The sequence below is a fragment of the Haplochromis burtoni genome, unplaced genomic scaffold (genome assembly GCF_018398535.1).
Source record: "Haplochromis burtoni strain Fernald_Lab_line unplaced genomic scaffold, NCSU_Asbu1 Contig_1, whole genome shotgun sequence".
Classification (NCBI taxonomy): domain Eukaryota; kingdom Metazoa; phylum Chordata; class Actinopteri; order Cichliformes; family Cichlidae; genus Haplochromis; species Haplochromis burtoni.
The window spans coordinates 652,610-669,775 of NW_024582362.1; the positions used below are offsets into that span (position 1 = coordinate 652,610).

At 41.5% G+C, this 17,166-nt stretch overlaps 1 protein-coding gene across 3 annotated transcripts in view; it reads left to right on the forward strand.

Moving 5' to 3' along the window:
• The window catches only part of dlgap1b (discs, large (Drosophila) homolog-associated protein 1b), a 96,160-nt gene that overhangs the window by 48,621 nt on the left and 30,373 nt on the right, over positions 1–17,166 (forward strand). For 2 of the 3 annotated variants that reach the window (XM_042218085.1, XM_042218140.1), the window contains exons 3-7: positions 303–1,418; positions 4,425–4,639; positions 11,773–11,950; positions 12,608–12,733; positions 13,922–14,177. In XM_042218085.1, coding sequence (XP_042074019.1) covers positions 360–1,418; positions 4,425–4,639; positions 11,773–11,950; positions 12,608–12,733; positions 13,922–14,177 — 1,834 coding nt within the window. In that variant the 5' untranslated portion in view covers positions 303–359. The remainder of the gene's footprint in view (positions 1–302; positions 1,419–4,424; positions 4,640–11,772; positions 11,951–12,607; positions 12,734–13,921; positions 14,178–17,166) is intronic. The other variant, XM_005912366.3, reaches the window with a different exon arrangement.

Below are 17,166 nucleotides of genomic sequence, written 5' to 3' on the forward strand. Positions count from 1 at the left end.
AGATCTGGGTGTCTGGGACAACATGCCAAATGGCTGCTATATTTAGAAATCCTCCTTTTGAAGTTTTGAAGGGCAAAAATCAAAGACTTTGAGGCAAGAATAGGTCCAAGGCCTGTCAACATCAGATTTTCTCAGCTGTGAAGGACGGCCAAAAATCATCTTCCTCAAATAAAATCGGATGAAAACATTAAATTGAGCTTTTAAGTGTATGCAAATAGAAGATATTTATAATTCTGTTTTCTTTCTCTCTCTGTTCTTGTTTGTTTGTCTGTTCTTCCCCATGGCTGTGTATTTCTTTGCAGAGCTAGTTTCTGGGCCTTTGCAGACTTCCTGCGGCAGCAGTTGAAGACCTGGCCACGATGACAATGAAAGGTCTGTCCAGCAGTCGCAGTCACCATCACACAGTGACCTGCGACCCTTCTTACGACTCGATGACCCTGGGACACTCAGATCGTCGGTCCTACTTCCTAAACTCTGGAGATGCTCATCCTGCTGACCACCCTTGCTATACCCAAAGGAACTCCTTCCAGTCTGAGTGCAGTACCTATCCTGATCTGGCCAGCTGCACTTTCCCTCGCAGACAGTACAGCTCTCACCATGAGCTAAAGGAGGAGTGTGGTGCTTTGGTGCCTTACACCGGGCCGAGCAGTAAGGGAGGTGGAGGAGGAAACAACAATCGCATCCCCTCTAACCTGCTAGAGCAGTTTGAGAGCCAGGCACCATTGCGGCGTGAAGGCTACCACACACTGCAGTATAAGCGCACTGCTGTGGAGCATCAACGCAGTGACAGCCCCGGTCGAATCCGCCACCTTGTTCACTCTGTCCAGAAGCTTTTCACCAAGTCACACTCCCTGGAGGGGCCCTCAGGGTCTGGTGGAGGAGGAAGTGGGAGGATGAATGGCAGCAAATCCAGTCCTGATGATCCACCATCATCCTCTGGCACCTTAAAGCACAGCAAGCGCAGTAAGAGCAAAGACCGCTCCAAGTCGGAGCCTAAGATGCGCTCTGCCATCTCAGGCTACTGGAGCTCAGATGACACGCTTGACCGGGAAGTGTGCCTCTACCATCATCAACATGCAGGCAACAGTGGAGGCCTGCCCTCTGGGGTCATGACTATGGGGCGTCATCCAGAAAAATCCCAGTCGCAGTATTTCATGGAGTCCTATAACACTATCAGCGCCCAGTCTCTCAAGACGTCACGTAGCAACAACGATGTGAAGTGCTCAACGTGTTCGGGGGGCAGCGGTGGAGGGCTGCCGCTGATGAGTGCACTCGATGGCCAAGTTCAGCTGAAGAAGAGCTCATGGTCTTCTACTCTGACGGTGAGCAGAGCAAGAGAAGTCTACCAGAAGGCCTCAGTCAACCTAGATAAAGCTCTGGTGAAAGCTGAGCAGGGACGCACTTGCCACTTCCTTCAGGTAGGACTGTTTACAACAGCCCCACCTCTAATGTGTCAAACTTCATGCATCATCTGGTGTGAGCCGCTCCTCCATGTTTCTGTTTTTCTGCACAAAATCTGCATTTGTTTCCTTGCATGCGTCATTGTTATTTAGAGAGAGAGAGATGGAGAGAGACTAATCAGGGTCACAGCGACCCAGACTCGTTCATCTCATTCCCCTGAGCTTTGATCTCTTGTTGAATTTATTCTTGATATAATCATAAACATTTTTCAGACTCATCACATACCATCTAATCCTCTGTGGTTGTGGTTGAATGCACTGAAATATTTACAATATTTATAATTATATGGCTGGGGTTTAAGGGCTTAATTCCCTGTAATTCAAATTACGATGTAATTATATTGAAATGCAAATTCTTAAAGGCAGGTAATTTAGAATAAAGGTATAACAAGTCAGATTTTTACAGGAAGCAAAATTTAAGTATGTAAGTAAATTGAAGTAATTAAAATTACTTATGCAGTTACAATTACTTAAGTATTGCATAATTTCCTGGTAATTTTGCAGAAAATACGCTGTACTTTTCAGGGCACAAGCCTTATTACTACGTGGATTATTTTAGCCTTTTTACATCTTTATTTTGTTACATCGTTAATTAATCTTTATTATGTTGATGAATTTTTTATTATTTAATCATCCTTTTTAACTTATGTTGTACTTAAGATTACTTACAGTATAATATGTGTCTCCCTTCTAGTAAAACACTCCATAATACAGCCCTCACACCAGAAAGTGCTTACATTGTAAGCTCAGAAAATATTATTTGTTTTTCCACTAAATTACCAGGAAATTGTGAAGTAATTAAAATTACTTATGCACAACTTACATTTACTTTCAATATAATTATTTCTTTGTTCAGTGTAAAAACCTGACTGGTTTGTGTTTGTGGAGCATTAATGACACCTTGCAGCATGGAACTACATTATTACAGCTGTTAACATTATAATTGCATTGGTCATAGCAGGATTGGTGGGTATATGGTTGTAAATGTCTGAATATATCCTATTTACAAAGAAAAAGTGTGGTGCTACTATGAGATCAGAGGTCAGCAGACAAAAAATTAAGAGAAAACCACTCTACTTCCTAAGCATGGTGGCCACACGCGCTCAAAAATACACAGGGACACATGCACACAGGGACCCGATCATGCTTCACTTTTCTGGGAAAAGATAAAAGTGTTTCAGATTTCATGCATTTTCATGCATTGAGCTGAGCTGCAAATTTAGGCCCGAGGAAAGAAATGGAGAGACAAGCCGGAGAGAATAGACGAAAGCATGTGTATGTGTGTGCGGGTTTTTTGGGGGGGGGGGGCAAATAAGGGCAACAGAAGAGTGCATGAATGGAGAAAGTAAAAGGCAGAATGCGAGAGTAGGAAAACATAAAAGACAAAGTTCTGTATGGCCATGCATTTTAACATCCTGAAAAACGGAGTGAGCAGATCAAGGAAGGATGTTGTCACTGCAGTGTGGCAACAACTCTTCTAGCCTAAAAGAGCCATTGCTTTTTCTCCAGAGAGCGAGACGGAAGGGAAAAGTGGCTTTCAAGGAGAGCAGCCTGACAAGTTAGTCTCCAGACACTTTTTGAATGCTTAAAACAAAAAGACATGCTATTTGCATCACCTAGTGGGATGGGATTTTGTAATCCGGTGTTTGATGTTCACACACTCACTTAATTGACCCTTTTCATGAAACATTCAGAGGTTACATCCACAGACTGCATATTAAAATGGGGATGATGTCATCAACTGGTTTCTGAAGTTTTGGCTGACAGGGTAGGAAGTTAACGTCTAACACTAGCACACCTGGTTATCAAGCAGGGGTCATGAATTGCAGTCTGCTAATTAGTTAATAGTAGTAAAAGAATTTGAGTAATCAAAACAGAAGCACAAACTTCTGGGATGGGCTCTACCTCATAGCATGCAATAAATCTGCATTAAAAATGCTTAGAAGACCAAATCCAAAAGGGTGGGTTATAAAAAGTCATCCTTACCTCATCGGTTGTAAAGAGTAACACTGGCTACAGAGACCATAAATAGTTTTTTGAGTATGCTGTTCGTTTAAGAGCTGAAGATGACTCGCTTTTGGAGCCAGCCTCAAGTGGCCGTTAGAAGAACTGCAGTTTTGCCACTTCAGAGTTGGTGTCCTTTTTCCAACCCAGAGGGAGCGGCCTACACCATCCTCCATACTCTTATGTTCCATCAAAAAGCTGATTAAAGCAAAATTAATACCCTTTTTTTTATTTCAATTCATCTTTTTCATTCTGTCTTAGAATAATTCACTTTTGACGTCCCCATCCAAACCACTGTTGCTGAGATGTTAACACAGTCTGTAGTTACCCCTGACATCAAGGTCAGCTTGGTTTCCTAGCTACACACAAGTCTGTTGAATGATCCTTGTGAACTTTTTTCTCGCTCTGTATCTCATTTCTTTCACTTCAGAGCTGGTGCCCTAACAGCCACTCACCTTAGCACTGCAGTGGTTCTGTTGAACAAAACCCCCTTTGTTTCCCCCACCCTCTCTCTTTCCATGTCTGCTGTCTTTGACTCCCTCTCTTTTAGATTAGGGCTAGAAGATAGCTTTACCTCCTTTTATTTTTACCTTCATTAGTGTCTGTGAAAAGGCAGGACTGCACACAGAAGCTGAGGTACTGCAACATTTTGTCAAAACAATTAATTCCCTACATTTGATATGCAGCATGCATCACAGGACAGACAAAAGAAGGCAACTGGCACTGGCAGGCTTATGGTATGATCAAGGCAGACTTTGCATTGATGCTGTTACTACTGAATCTTTTCAGGTATAAAGTTCAGTGCAGACAACTGAGAAAATATTGGGTTTGGGGGGTTTTTTGTTTTGTTTTTTTGAGTCTGCTTGCGATTCATGTGTAAGTATGTCTGCAGGGGCCCTGAAGTGCAGAGGGTGACATGTATACAATACCTCTTTACCTAATCTCACCTCATCTCTACAGGTGCCTCAGGATGAGTGGAGCAATTTCTCTCCGCTGGGGAAAGATGACGAGATTCCATGCCGGCGGATGCGCAGTGGCAGCTATATCAAGGCCATGGCTGAGGAGGACAGCGGCGACTCGGACTGCAGCCCCAAACCCTCGCCCAAGGTCCAGGCACGACGAGCCAGCTACCTGAAGGCCACGCAGCCGTCTCTCACAGAGATGACTACGCTCAAGTGAGTGTGTACCAGGGCGCAAATTATTACTTGAAATTACTCGTTGTAAAGATTTGGATTTTTCTTAATTAAATAAATCTAAAAGGTAAGAAAAATGCCAGGCGTGAACTAAAGCTGTTTACACAAGAACACAGAGTTGCCCTTTCTTTAATGTAGCATGCAAAAGATTTAAAAAAAAATAAAGTTGGCTCATCTGAAGCAGCAGCTGTGAGTGGTTTTGTGTTTTGACTGTTTGTTGTTAATCTGTGGGAAAAGATCTTGATTACATTTCTGTCCTGGGTTTGTGCCCTAATAGACTAATCATTTTTCCCCTGTTTGTAACTTTAGATCTAACTCTGTATTATAAATGAGCATATGCTACTGAATAAAATGTGTTAAGTGTGCTGAAAGCCTGGAGTCACTCTGCACAGTGTCAGTGAAGCAGATTGGAGAGATGAAGGGAATGAGAGTGAAAGAGAAAAGTCAACAAACAACTGAGATGGAGGCAGTCAGTGTTAGTCAGCGTACTCCCAGCAGCAGTTTGGCTTATGTGTAAGTTCCTGGCTCTTGGTGATCACAGATTAATTACCTTTTCTGTGTTTACAACAATAAAGACATGCCTCTATTTTCATAGCTGGCATACAAATACACAAACACACTGAACTGAGAGCGACTGAGCCCTGATTTAAAATCCACAATGCCAGCTCACCTACTGAAATCTCTTTAAAGAAGCAAGCGCTGTGTTCTTCAGAAATGCATTGAGTTGAGAACATCATCAGCTATTTCTCTCTCCCTTTCTTTTGAAGCAATTCTTTTCGAATGATCTGAGGTTAAAAGCTGAGCTTCATTATTTGAAGAGTTTCAAGCTGTTGTTTCTTGTTATATAGGGCATTCTCTGCTCTGCAATCTATTTTTTCACAGCATGAGTTTATAAAGTATTCAGCAGTAACAGAGTCCATCAAGATTTTTATTTATTTATATTTTATCTAGTCCACACTGTCAAGCCCAATGGCAGAACTTAATCTCTTTGCAAACAAGTGGAACATTCAATTTTTGGAACTTCAAATTGATTGAAATTGTTTTCAATTTAATTTCATACCACTTTTGTACTTTTTGGCCAGCATTCCTATAATATTAAAACACTGTGCTAATGTTCATGGTAAGGAAGCATGGTGGGAGGTCATCAATTACATTTTGCTGTCCAACCCTTCTTGGCATAATTGTGAACACGCATACACAGATTTGCTCTGCAGTGTGGGAGTTTTATCTGACACTTTAGTGTAGTCACTTTAATTTTTCCTCCAAGTGCAGTGGTGTAGGTTATCTGTTGGCTTATTTACAACCTGTCTGATTGTCTCTGACAGCTCGTGTTTTTTGCTTCCCCAGCTCCACTGTAGCAATGTCATCCTGTTTCCTGTTACTTCTGGGAGTACCAGTTATCGTAATATCACAGAATTAAGGACTGAAAACGTAAAAACCTGAGTTGTAATATACCAGAAATTGCCTTTTTAATCCATTGCCCTGTTGTGTACAGTCAGTCAGTGAGTCTAAGGTTGTACATATCATTTCATCATTAAAAAATAAATCTAATATTGACAGGTTTTTAAATTAGAATAATGTGACCGCAGATGAACAACAAATCACGTTACACATTATTCATTATTTAATGAAAACTAAACCAATATATGGTCCTGTGGAAAACTAAGTGCACCTCAATTGCTTGTAGACTTTAGCAGCAATAACTTGGAGTAACTTGAGGTAATGACTTTCTGCATGACTATCAGTCTCTTCTATTATTCTAACGTTGCTTCACTTCATGGAGCTTTGTGGATTTACAATTGGATTTAGCACTTAAAATCCCATCACAATATTTCAGTTAGAGGTCTAAACTTTGAATATTTTCTTTCTCTGCCATTCTGTTGTAGATTTGCTGATGTGCTTCTGATCATTGTCCTGTTGCATAATGCATTTTTGGCCAAGCTTTAGCTGTTGGACAGCTGTCGGCCTCACCTTTGATATAGTTGATGTTTTGGATTTTGGTATCCAAAGATATTTGTGGTCAGCGCAGTTGGTGCACATTCCTGTGGCTTTAAAACAATCCCAAATCATCACCTACTCTACCACCGCTCTTCATAGCTGCTATGAGTTGTTCGTGCTGAGATGCTGTGAGCATTATGGCTTAACATCTTTTGGTCTTGTCTGCCCAAATAACATTGTACCCAACATTTTGTTGTTAGTTAAGATGTAAATGTAAGCTAGTCTGCCTTGTTTTTTTTTTTCTGGTAACCCTTCCAAACACCCACACTTGTTCAGTCTTTTTCCAATTGTACTGTCGCCCTAACTTTAACATTTAACATGCTGACTGAGGCCTGTAGCGTCTGAGTTTTTTTTTTAGTTTCTCTGTACTTTGCACGGCCTGAGCTCTCGGTGAATTTCCACTCCTCAGAAGATCGGTAACAGTCTTGAATCATTCTCACTGTAGAATAATGGACTTTAAATTGTTTGGAAATGGCCTTATAACCCTTTCCAGACTGATGGGCAGCAACTATTGCTTCTGTAAGCTCATCACTGATGTCTTGCCTCCTTGACAGTGTGCTAACACACCTGAATGCCCCAGACAAGCTGCCAAAACCTGTGCTTTTATGGAGGTGCTCACACTTGCCTACAATCAGTTAAAGTGCATTTGATTAGCAACATGTGGCTGATGCTTTCCCTCTTAATTCCAATAGAAGGAGTGTGCTTGGCTTTTCACACACTGTTTCTGCATTATCACTTTAGTTTTTATGAAATAAATAATGAAAGGATGTAATTGCTGTTGCTGTTTTTTGATGGTGTCCTTTCTTTATACCGCCACTCTGTATAACAACACATGATCTGACCGTTGGAGATATCCTACGTCATACTGCACTGAAACAGTTAAAGAACTGAGGACAGTCTGATGGCGCTGCACGAGGCTGTGACTGATTAGCTGTGTAATATACAGAGATGAGAAGAACACCAGTGGGTGCTCCGTCATTGTTACTGGTTTCACACACACACACACACACACACACACACACACACACACACACACACACACACACACACCCTTACGTAAGTGCAAGTGGCACAGCTTGGGGCCTACTAATGACTTGAATTTGGCCCCGGGAACGCCATCATCATCTGATGGAACCCAATGGAACAAACCAAACTGCAGTGCTGCACATTGGAGATAGAGAATGAGGCGGGAGCAGCTGACATCTTGTTTTCACATGGTGCTTTTGGGAGCTGGCACAAGTCTGTTACACTCCGCAATGATTTAATAATCAGCTTTGTTGTTCCATATGTTTTCGAGCTCATTCTGTGGCCATTGTGTCCTTGACTAGCTGGGAATTGCTCCTAAGAAGTTGTGAAATTTGCTAATTCTCGTCCAATTGCAACCTCCTCCTTTATTAAAACACAAGGCATGCAGATAAAGAGTGTATATGAATGGTTGGGATTATTTCTGACAGACAACAACAAGCTCAGGAGAAATTACATTCTTTCTTGTTTCGCTCAGTCACAAACTCCAAGCTTTCTTTTTGCCATAAACATTTATTTGTGGCCTAGATTTTATCATGTTTACTGTGTGTCTCTAAGACACACCCTTCCATCCCTCCAACCACCGTGTTTAGGCTCTTTATTTAGATATACTAAGAGGGGAAAGCAAGGGAAGGATGAAAGCGGAGAAGGTAAAAGCAGTTAGACTAAGAAATCTTGTCACGCGAAGAGGCAGGGGGAACTGGTTGAGGAAAAAAAACATTTGAAGCAAAACGCAAAAAAAGACATGATGTGAAGATGAAAAACAGAAAAGAAGAATTATGTAGAATTATGAGAAAAGAACGAGAAATGTGGAGGAAATCGGCAGACGACAGACAGATTCCTGATGTAATGTCTTCATTTATGTCACTTGTTTCATAGTGGAACAGCTTGCAATATGCTAAACTCCCCCCCAATCCTTAACTGGTCCTGATTACTGGCTGGGTCTGCAATTTAAGTGGCCACAATAGACATCATTGGTTCTATAATCAGCCCCACAGGGAAATCAAGAGGAGATGTGGATAGAAAAATGATGTGGGTAGATTCTTCCTTGACTTGATTCCTCTGTGAATCACCCACAGCCAAAGACACAAGGTGGCTGATATGAATGAGTCACACCAGTTTCGCTTTCTTGGTTTTAGAATATGTACCGTTTCAATTCTATAATGAAGTGAACCATTGCAGTACTGTAGGCAGTGCTGCATGGGGAAGTATAGGTATAGGTACAGTGGAACATAGACAGAAGTACAAACTTTATATTTACTCTGTGTACCATTTTTTTGAATTGTTTTGTCACATTTTCACTGGAACCATGAATTACACAGACTGGTCGGAAATTTTGGGAAAGAGATCAAAATTAAAAGCCTGAAAAGTCTCTTCAGAAGCAACAGAGGTTGTGTATGTTGGTGTTGAAGGTTAAATTGCCTGACTGTAACATGGGAGATTGTTGTTTTTCTCCTGTAAACTACAGGCTATGATCTTTTAACCATTGCCAAAGTTTAGACTTTTTCTTTTCCTTAAAAATATCTAAAATTAATCAAATAACCACCATAATGCTTGATTAGGAAACTGATTGATTTGAAAGTTGGAGTTCTGATAGTAGTGGCAGTATCAGGTGTTCATGTGGAGTGCATGGGTTGTTTAATTTGATAGTTATTCGAATATCTCTGAAACAGTCTATCATGCATCATATGGAGCAATCATTCAAATGACCTGGAAGCTTGAGGGTGCTGCACAGTATCTTTGCTGTGTACTGTTCAGGACAGAGATCTCAGATGTCATTCCTGGGATCTCCTGGAGCCACCTGCCCAGTTTGGGGGTCACTGCTCCAAGTGCTTGGATTACCATGGGGACCACTATACGCATCCTATTTTGACCTAAAGATAAAGGGTATACTCAGCACAGATGTATGCCCTGCCTGCCAGAATCTTGCACTCTGCTGTTACGTGTTGGATTGCCTTAGGGGCCATAGCCCCCACAACCATGATTAGTGCCTCTGTGCTGTCTTTAAGTCCAGCTTTGACCAGCCATTGGTAGGATTTCTTTATCAGCTACTTTCTCTTCCGGACAGAGATCTCCGATGTTGTGCCTGAAATCTGCTTTCTGGTCACGGCTCCTAATGCATCTGTTACCACTGGAAACACTTTGGACTTACACATCTGCTCCAGTTGTTTTTTTCAGTCCCTGGTACTTGTTGCTGTCTGCTGGGATTAGCACATCTATCACAACTCTGGTCTTCTGCTCCTTGGAAACCACCACTATGCCTGGCTGATTTAGCAGCTACTGCTTGTCTGTACCACAGGACTTTAGCTCTGTTGTTCTCAACCACCTTTTGTGGCATCTCCCATCAGGACTTGGGGATTCCTAGTCCATGTGTATATTTTCCTGTACACTATCCCAGCCTCTTGGTTGGGCCTGTTAGTCTATGCTGTCCCATCTTGGATCTTAGATCCTGCTACTATGTGTTGGATAGTCTCTTGGGTGCTTTTATACACTCTGCAACTTGGATTCTGTCAGTTTCAGTAGACTCCTGCTTCTATGGACCTGGTGCTCAAGGCTTGTGCTGTTTTTTAACCTGGCCTTTTGTAGCTATTGGAAGGATTTCTTTATGTCAGCCAGTTCCTCTATCTGTCGATGGTACATCCCAAGGATGGACTTGGTTGTCGTGATAGTTGCTGTTTAATTGACTCTGTCTATCAGTTCTCTGAGATCACCCATTACCACTATATGTTACTCCCAGGCATGATATAGCTGTGTTGAGTTTGTTTTCTCAATCAAATTCATTTAGCTTTAATAATACTTAAGATATAATAAAACATGACATTTGGCTCAAAAAATTATTTGGTGATTCAGATACACCAGATTCCTCTTTTCCTGTCATCTGGTGGAAAAAATGATTTTCCTTAAAAATACAGTGGAACTATTAGAAAACATTGATGGAAGACCTCAAAATGATCAATTGTGTTGATCAAACAAAGCAGCAGCATGACTAACTCATGAATTTTTCTGTGTCTGTGGAGTATCTTCTAGTATATTATTCTCAATATTAAAGAGCCAGGAGGACAGTCGGGCTAAATGGAGACATGTTTTAAAATTAATAACTGTCCATTCGGCACACTTATTCTTATCTCAGTAGTTTATCTGTTCTTCCACTTCACCTCGCCTTTCCAATCTTCCATCCAAGAATGAGTAATCTAGTTTGCTTTGCTGTGGTAACCGCGCACTATTTTAAGGCAGAAATGCATAATTAAAGCTGACCTGACATGAAGGCAGAGACTAAGAGTTGTACAAGCAAAGTACCTATATGCGGATGCTCTTATATGTGTGTGGAATAAGAGAGGCTACAAAAAGACGTGGCTCTCACCGTTAATTTGAGAATTTATATATAATCTGTGATGTATTCTTTCCTCACTTGGTTTAGTAGACCGCCATGTTCCTCAAGAATGAAGTGAGTCTGCTTTTTAGGTTTTATTTGCTGTGATTAATTCGTTGTTTAACTTGCATCCAATTGCTATTTAACCTAAACAGCAAGCACCCTTTTTTGCGGGTACGCAAATGCACACGTGCACATAGACGTGAAGCATGCTAAGCAATCAGGCTGAAAGCAGGTGACAATTAATGAGACATCTATTCATACCTTTCATACAGGATGTGTATCAAATATATTTCTGTGTTTTTATGTCACAGTCTCTAAATTAAGTATACCTCACAGGCATACAGAAACAGACGTTCATATCTCTATATACAAGAGTTCTCATGATTAAGCGTTTTAGAAAGTGCTTACAAGGAGCTTCAAGGACAAACTATCTAAGCTACTGTGAGCAGTTCTCAATAGAACTACGCTGTTTGATTAGATAATGGTGTGTCCTGAAGCAATTGTGGATTGATCCATATCTTTCGGTTCACACACTTCCAAGTACTTGAAATTGCCTTCTCTTGCATTCTTTTCATCGCCCCCTCTTTACCTCTGCTCTTTTTCTGCCTTTATCATCCTTGGTTTTTCACCTTTTTACTAATCTCTTGCTTTTCCTGTTTTGACTTTTTTTTGTTTGTTTTTTACCCCTTCCTTTTTTCTTTCTTTCCCTCCCTTATGGCAGGATTTCCACAGAGCACTCACCCAAACTGCAGATCCGGAGTCACAGCTATCTGCGGGCGGTGAGTGAGGTTTCCATCAATAGGAGTCTGGACAGCTTGGACCCAGCAGGGCTGCTGGCTTCGCCTAAATTCCGCTCCCGAAACGAGAGCTACATGAGAGCAATGAGCACCATCAGCCAGGTTGGTGGCACTCTGGCTCCCATGCCTGTTTTTTGTTAGCCTCTACGGCCCTCGTACCTCTACTGTTACATCCGATAAGGCTGTGCAGTGGGAGGAAATCCCATCGGTAGCCATTCTAAGACCTAAATTAGCAATCAGGTCACCATCCGGCAAATTATGAAAAAATATAAAAAACCCCGATCTCCTAATTAGTGTGTACGTGTACATGCTGTTTTCTGGAGCTCCGATGATACCGATATTTTCAGATTGGCTAATTAAACAGGAGGGGATGCAGACCTCCCTCAGTTCCCTCTTTTGCCATAATACGCTCTTTCTGCATCAGCATATTTTGCGAACCAAAATGACAAGCTTAAGCTGTTCTACTCATTTAACGTGCAGCAATGTGATTTTTATGAATAATTCAAAGTCGGATAGGTTCCAAATAATAACGGGCATTTGAGGTGATGTGACAGTTATTGAACATACTGAAGAATTGGCCAGGAAACAAGACACACACTAGCCTGGTGGAGGTCTGTTAATGTATTGCCAGCTACAAAATAAGATGTTAGTCATTTGGGATTTTGAGCAGTGCTTGATACATTGCATTATTTGTAATGACAGGGGAACTTAGTTTATCTTTTTGCCTGGGGTAATGGGAATATGTACTCCCCTCTAAAGCCCAGGGGCAACAGTTTGCCTCACCATCTGAATGATGGACCCCTGAGACATCCCTTCAAGTCCTGGCATGGAGCAGGCCAAGAAGAGAATGTCACACTGGACCTGGCATCAACAAAAAGAATAAAGGTGCTGCTTAGGTTCTCTATTTCACTGTTTGCATCTAGTGTCAGCTGGTGTCAATAGACTGAATCAAGGTCCACAAACCTTCCTGATTCCCAACTCTACAAATGTGCACTTACACCTCTGACTCTACACTCTGCTTACCAAGTCCTGCTTCTTTCATTTGTGTCACTCCCTGTGAAGATATCCTGGGAACTATCCTATTATCTGCCCTCACATAACCCAGTCTGTCCCACACACCCATCTTGCAAGTCTGTCGCAAGTTTTCTGAGTTGTGTTTGCTTTAGAGCCTGTTTTGAAGCTGCACTAGCTAATGATGTAGGTGTAATTAGATGTCCTTGAGTCACATTTCAAATCCCAGTAGTCTTAGCTTTGACACTTCCCATTCTCACCTTTAATAACACGCGTAGTATTTCACTGTGTTGTATGGCCCTTTGAAGTTTTATCCTACAGGGATTCTTCCCCCTCTGCACCCCTTGGATAGTCTTTTATTTTTCTCCAATGTATTTCTATTTTAAGTGGGCTATATGTAAATTCCTATAAATGGCTTAAAGCTTCATAAGACGGCGTGGAGGTAAAAGCAGTGACAAAAATGAATTGCTGTACTCTGCACTGACATGGAAATTCTGTGATTTGATGTGCTAAAAAAAAAGCTTGAATAGTGTATGATGCATTACCAAAAGGCACAGAGTTGTAGAACATAATTCACTGCAAGCAAATATTTTGATGGCTGGATTTCAGTCAAAAGATTTGAAAGATGTTTTGTTAAAAGTACTTTTGCGGTTTTTATTATTTCTCCTTGGCAGAGATGCATTTATACAAAACAAAAATATTTTTTTTCTCTTTTCTTTTGACCAAATGTGGTGAATCTGCCTGCCATAAATTATGGGTAACGCTGAAACCCCAATGTTATGTTGCAGCACCCAATTTGCACTTTAACTGTGTTTGTATATAAAACTCCTGCCTGGTGAAGCTTTGAGCAGTAGAGTAGTACAGTAACAACAATTCTTGCAGCACTAAAAGATGTTTCTCTGGCTTTTGCTACTGTAACATATTGTCCATTCACCTTTCTCTTACACTGTGCTGGTACGCACCTGTGCATTGTTATTTTTCAAGGTGTTCTCTTTTTCCTCTGTGTGGATGTTTGTGTGCACATACTGTATGTATGTCTGTCTGTTTTCCCCTCCTCCACAGGTGAGCGAGGTGGAGGTGAATGGGCAGATCGAGGCGGTGTGTGAGTCAGTGTTCAGTGAGATGGAGTCACAAGCAGTGGATGCCCTAGACCTGCCCATGCCTGGGTGTTTCCGTATGCGGAGCCACAGCTACGTGCGTGCCATCGAGAAAGGCTGCTCACAGGAAGAGGAAGAGGGGAGCGTCACAGCGGGAAGCAGGAGGACCAACTCACCCCCACGCACCACCACCACTGTTAGAACCATCCAGAGCAGCACAGGTGGGTGGGAACATGTGCTTAAAGCATGCATACTCATGTGCTGATGACTGAGTGAACATACATAACCTATTATAAATTCATATGAGTTTAGAAAGTATATTTTATGGATGCACTCTGATTTCTGAATGAATATCTTAATACTGCACTTTACTTGCTTACTTCACTGGAATGTTTATCCATAAACACGCAATACACACATGGTTGATGGTCATCAAGTCAAATATTCTCCTTTCTTTCCCTCTTCTGCAGAAACCCAGTCTTGGTTATTTCCATAAAAAAGAGCTGACTCGGTTAGCCAGCTGCAGACTAGTTTCACTTTGCAAACACAGACCCAGACCCTCTATATTATTATCCATCTGACCCAGTTTTCTTCTCTGATACAATAAGATGAATGCCGGACTGTTTTTTTTTTCTCGCATAAGAGCTTATTTGAGCTGTAAAGCTCACTGACTGCTGGATCTTATTTTAGCCCTCTTGTGTGCCTCATGGTCTGGAGTGCTTAGTTTTCCAGCATTACTGCATGCAGTATTGATGCTGAGTGGTGCTGGCATCCAGCACTGGGTGCTTCTATGCTTCCCGCTGCAAATCTAAACGTCATTCCCTTACACGGTGCACGTTGAGTCACCATAGCCTGACGCACATTGGTGTTCGCTTTCATTATTATTTAATTATGCCAATTAAAAGACAGCCTTTCCCCAAACCAGGTTGACAAAGGTTACAGCCAGCTAATTAAACACATTAACTGCAAATTGGAAGAATTGCAAAACTTGTTCAGTGAATTAAAAGGGCTTACTACTGACTCTGAGCAAACATTTATTTAAGGCTCTTTAAAAACTGCTCCAACTGACGTCTTTGCAGACTATCATTTCCTGCTCCAGTTAGTGAAATTAGACAAAATATGAATTTGCACCCCACTGTTTCTATCATTATATATCAAAGAAGAGGCCAAGTTAGGAATGCAATTAAAGGCAATGGAGGATTCATTTGATTGTTCTGTTGTTTGGTAGTACTTATTGATCTATAAAACGGAGAGAGTGATAAGAGGAAGACATTCAAAGCTCCCTCCTCGGAGGAAGGAAGAGATAATGAAGATCATCTATCAGGTGAAGTGTTGTAGGGACTAAAATGGGGTTTTCATCCTAGACAGCTGCTACACGTGGTACAGGAAGTCTCTATTTCTCTGGCTGTCTCACACATGGCTTGCAGGGCTCGCTCTTGATCTGTAACACAAAGGCAACACCTTTAAACATTTGTCAGGTGACTGGTGACTAAGCAGAGATTTCTTTGCTGTAGCACATATTTTAGAAGCGGTTGCCTCATAGCTGTTGGCATTTTAATGAACATCCTTGTGATGCCTTAGTTGGACAGATGATGGACAGATATTTTATTTTTTGGAATTTCAAAGATGACATAATAGCCCGGTGTATGGTACTGATGAGGCAACATAACACAACTCCTTCCAGTTGACAGCAATATTCTGTCTCGGGTTTGTGTCGTACTTTGTCGACCTCTTGACCTCCTGGTATCTCAAAATCAAACTAAGATTTAAGCACGCAACATGGGACATTAGAACAGTGATATATTACAAGGTGATGTGGAAAGCATTTAACTGTGATTGGTACTAAAGGTAGGGGATTGCTTCAGATTACTGTCATAACTATACTACTGTACACTTCATCACCTCAGATTTTCACCACAAATTCATCAGTCACTGTAATTAATTATCTCAACCTCTCCTTTGTCTCCCACTGGGGCGAGACCGCGATTAAGAGTAAAAGAAGAGATGGAGACTGGAGAGAGGAGGGAAAAGTCTCTATGTGTCTGCATGTTGAATGGATGACTTTTTTAATGTGATCATCTGGTTAAAGTTAGGTAGGAGTTGTTCTCCTAATGCAGTGTGTAAAGTACAGGGATGGCAGATGGTTTCGAACCACTGAAACAACACCCTCCACATCTTAACACTCCTTAAAAACCTGATAATCAGATTTTACAGAGGCTACGAAGATTTCTGTTTTTCTTCCCAACTATTGAAGGATATTATAAATTTCTTTCTAACTGCTGTTTTTGGAAATGAACTGGAAATCTCAACATTTTAGTCATTTCAGTAAATTACTGGCAAATAAGCACGGGGGGGGGATATGGTGCTGTTTGGGATTAGAAACAATCAAAAGGCTAGAATGTGTTTCAGCCGTCAAAGGCAGCATGTGCGGTAGCTGTAAACATTGCCTCCTGTCCATATTAATGTAGGTAACATGTGCACATAATGGGGATTTGCTGTAAAATTATTGTAGGCTAGCATTTTACAGCACTCAGTACTCAAAGTACCCTTTACCCACGGGAAAATACAGCAAACAATATGCATTTTATAATTTCATATTCATAACAGACATTTGACATTTGCAGTCTCTCGCTCTCTCTCTCAGCTCTCACATAGTAGGCTATAAAGAACATATAACTGTCGGCACAGTGACGTCCTCCTAAGCAAACATTCACAGCTTTTACAGTTTAGTTTATTTCTGTTGTTTCACGATGTGAACGCTCACACGAGCAAACACACGCACATTAATACATTTCACAGGAAATCGTCTGGGAGCCCAAAGCGAGAAATGAAGACGTTGTTGTGGTGAATATTGCATGATGTTTCTGAAGGCTGGTTCAAGCACTGGTTCCAGAAAAACAGCCCGCACTTATGGTTTTCAGCTCCCACTTGTCCCCACGGCAAAAAGCCAAAATATCACACACACACGCACAGACACACAGCAGGCAAGAGACCTATCAGCTTCCGCTCATGCTTCTCTCCGGTTTGCCCACTGCACTGCTCCAGCCCATTATTATTGATGATCTTTTTAATCCCGAGGAAGGAGACCGAAGTAAAGGGTCGTCCTTTGATCTCTTCTCTTTGAACGTGAAGTAGCTGTGGCTGCTGTTGCCTGCGTCCGTGCCCGCTTAAACTGGCACATACACGCACACACACGTTAACCTGCAAACT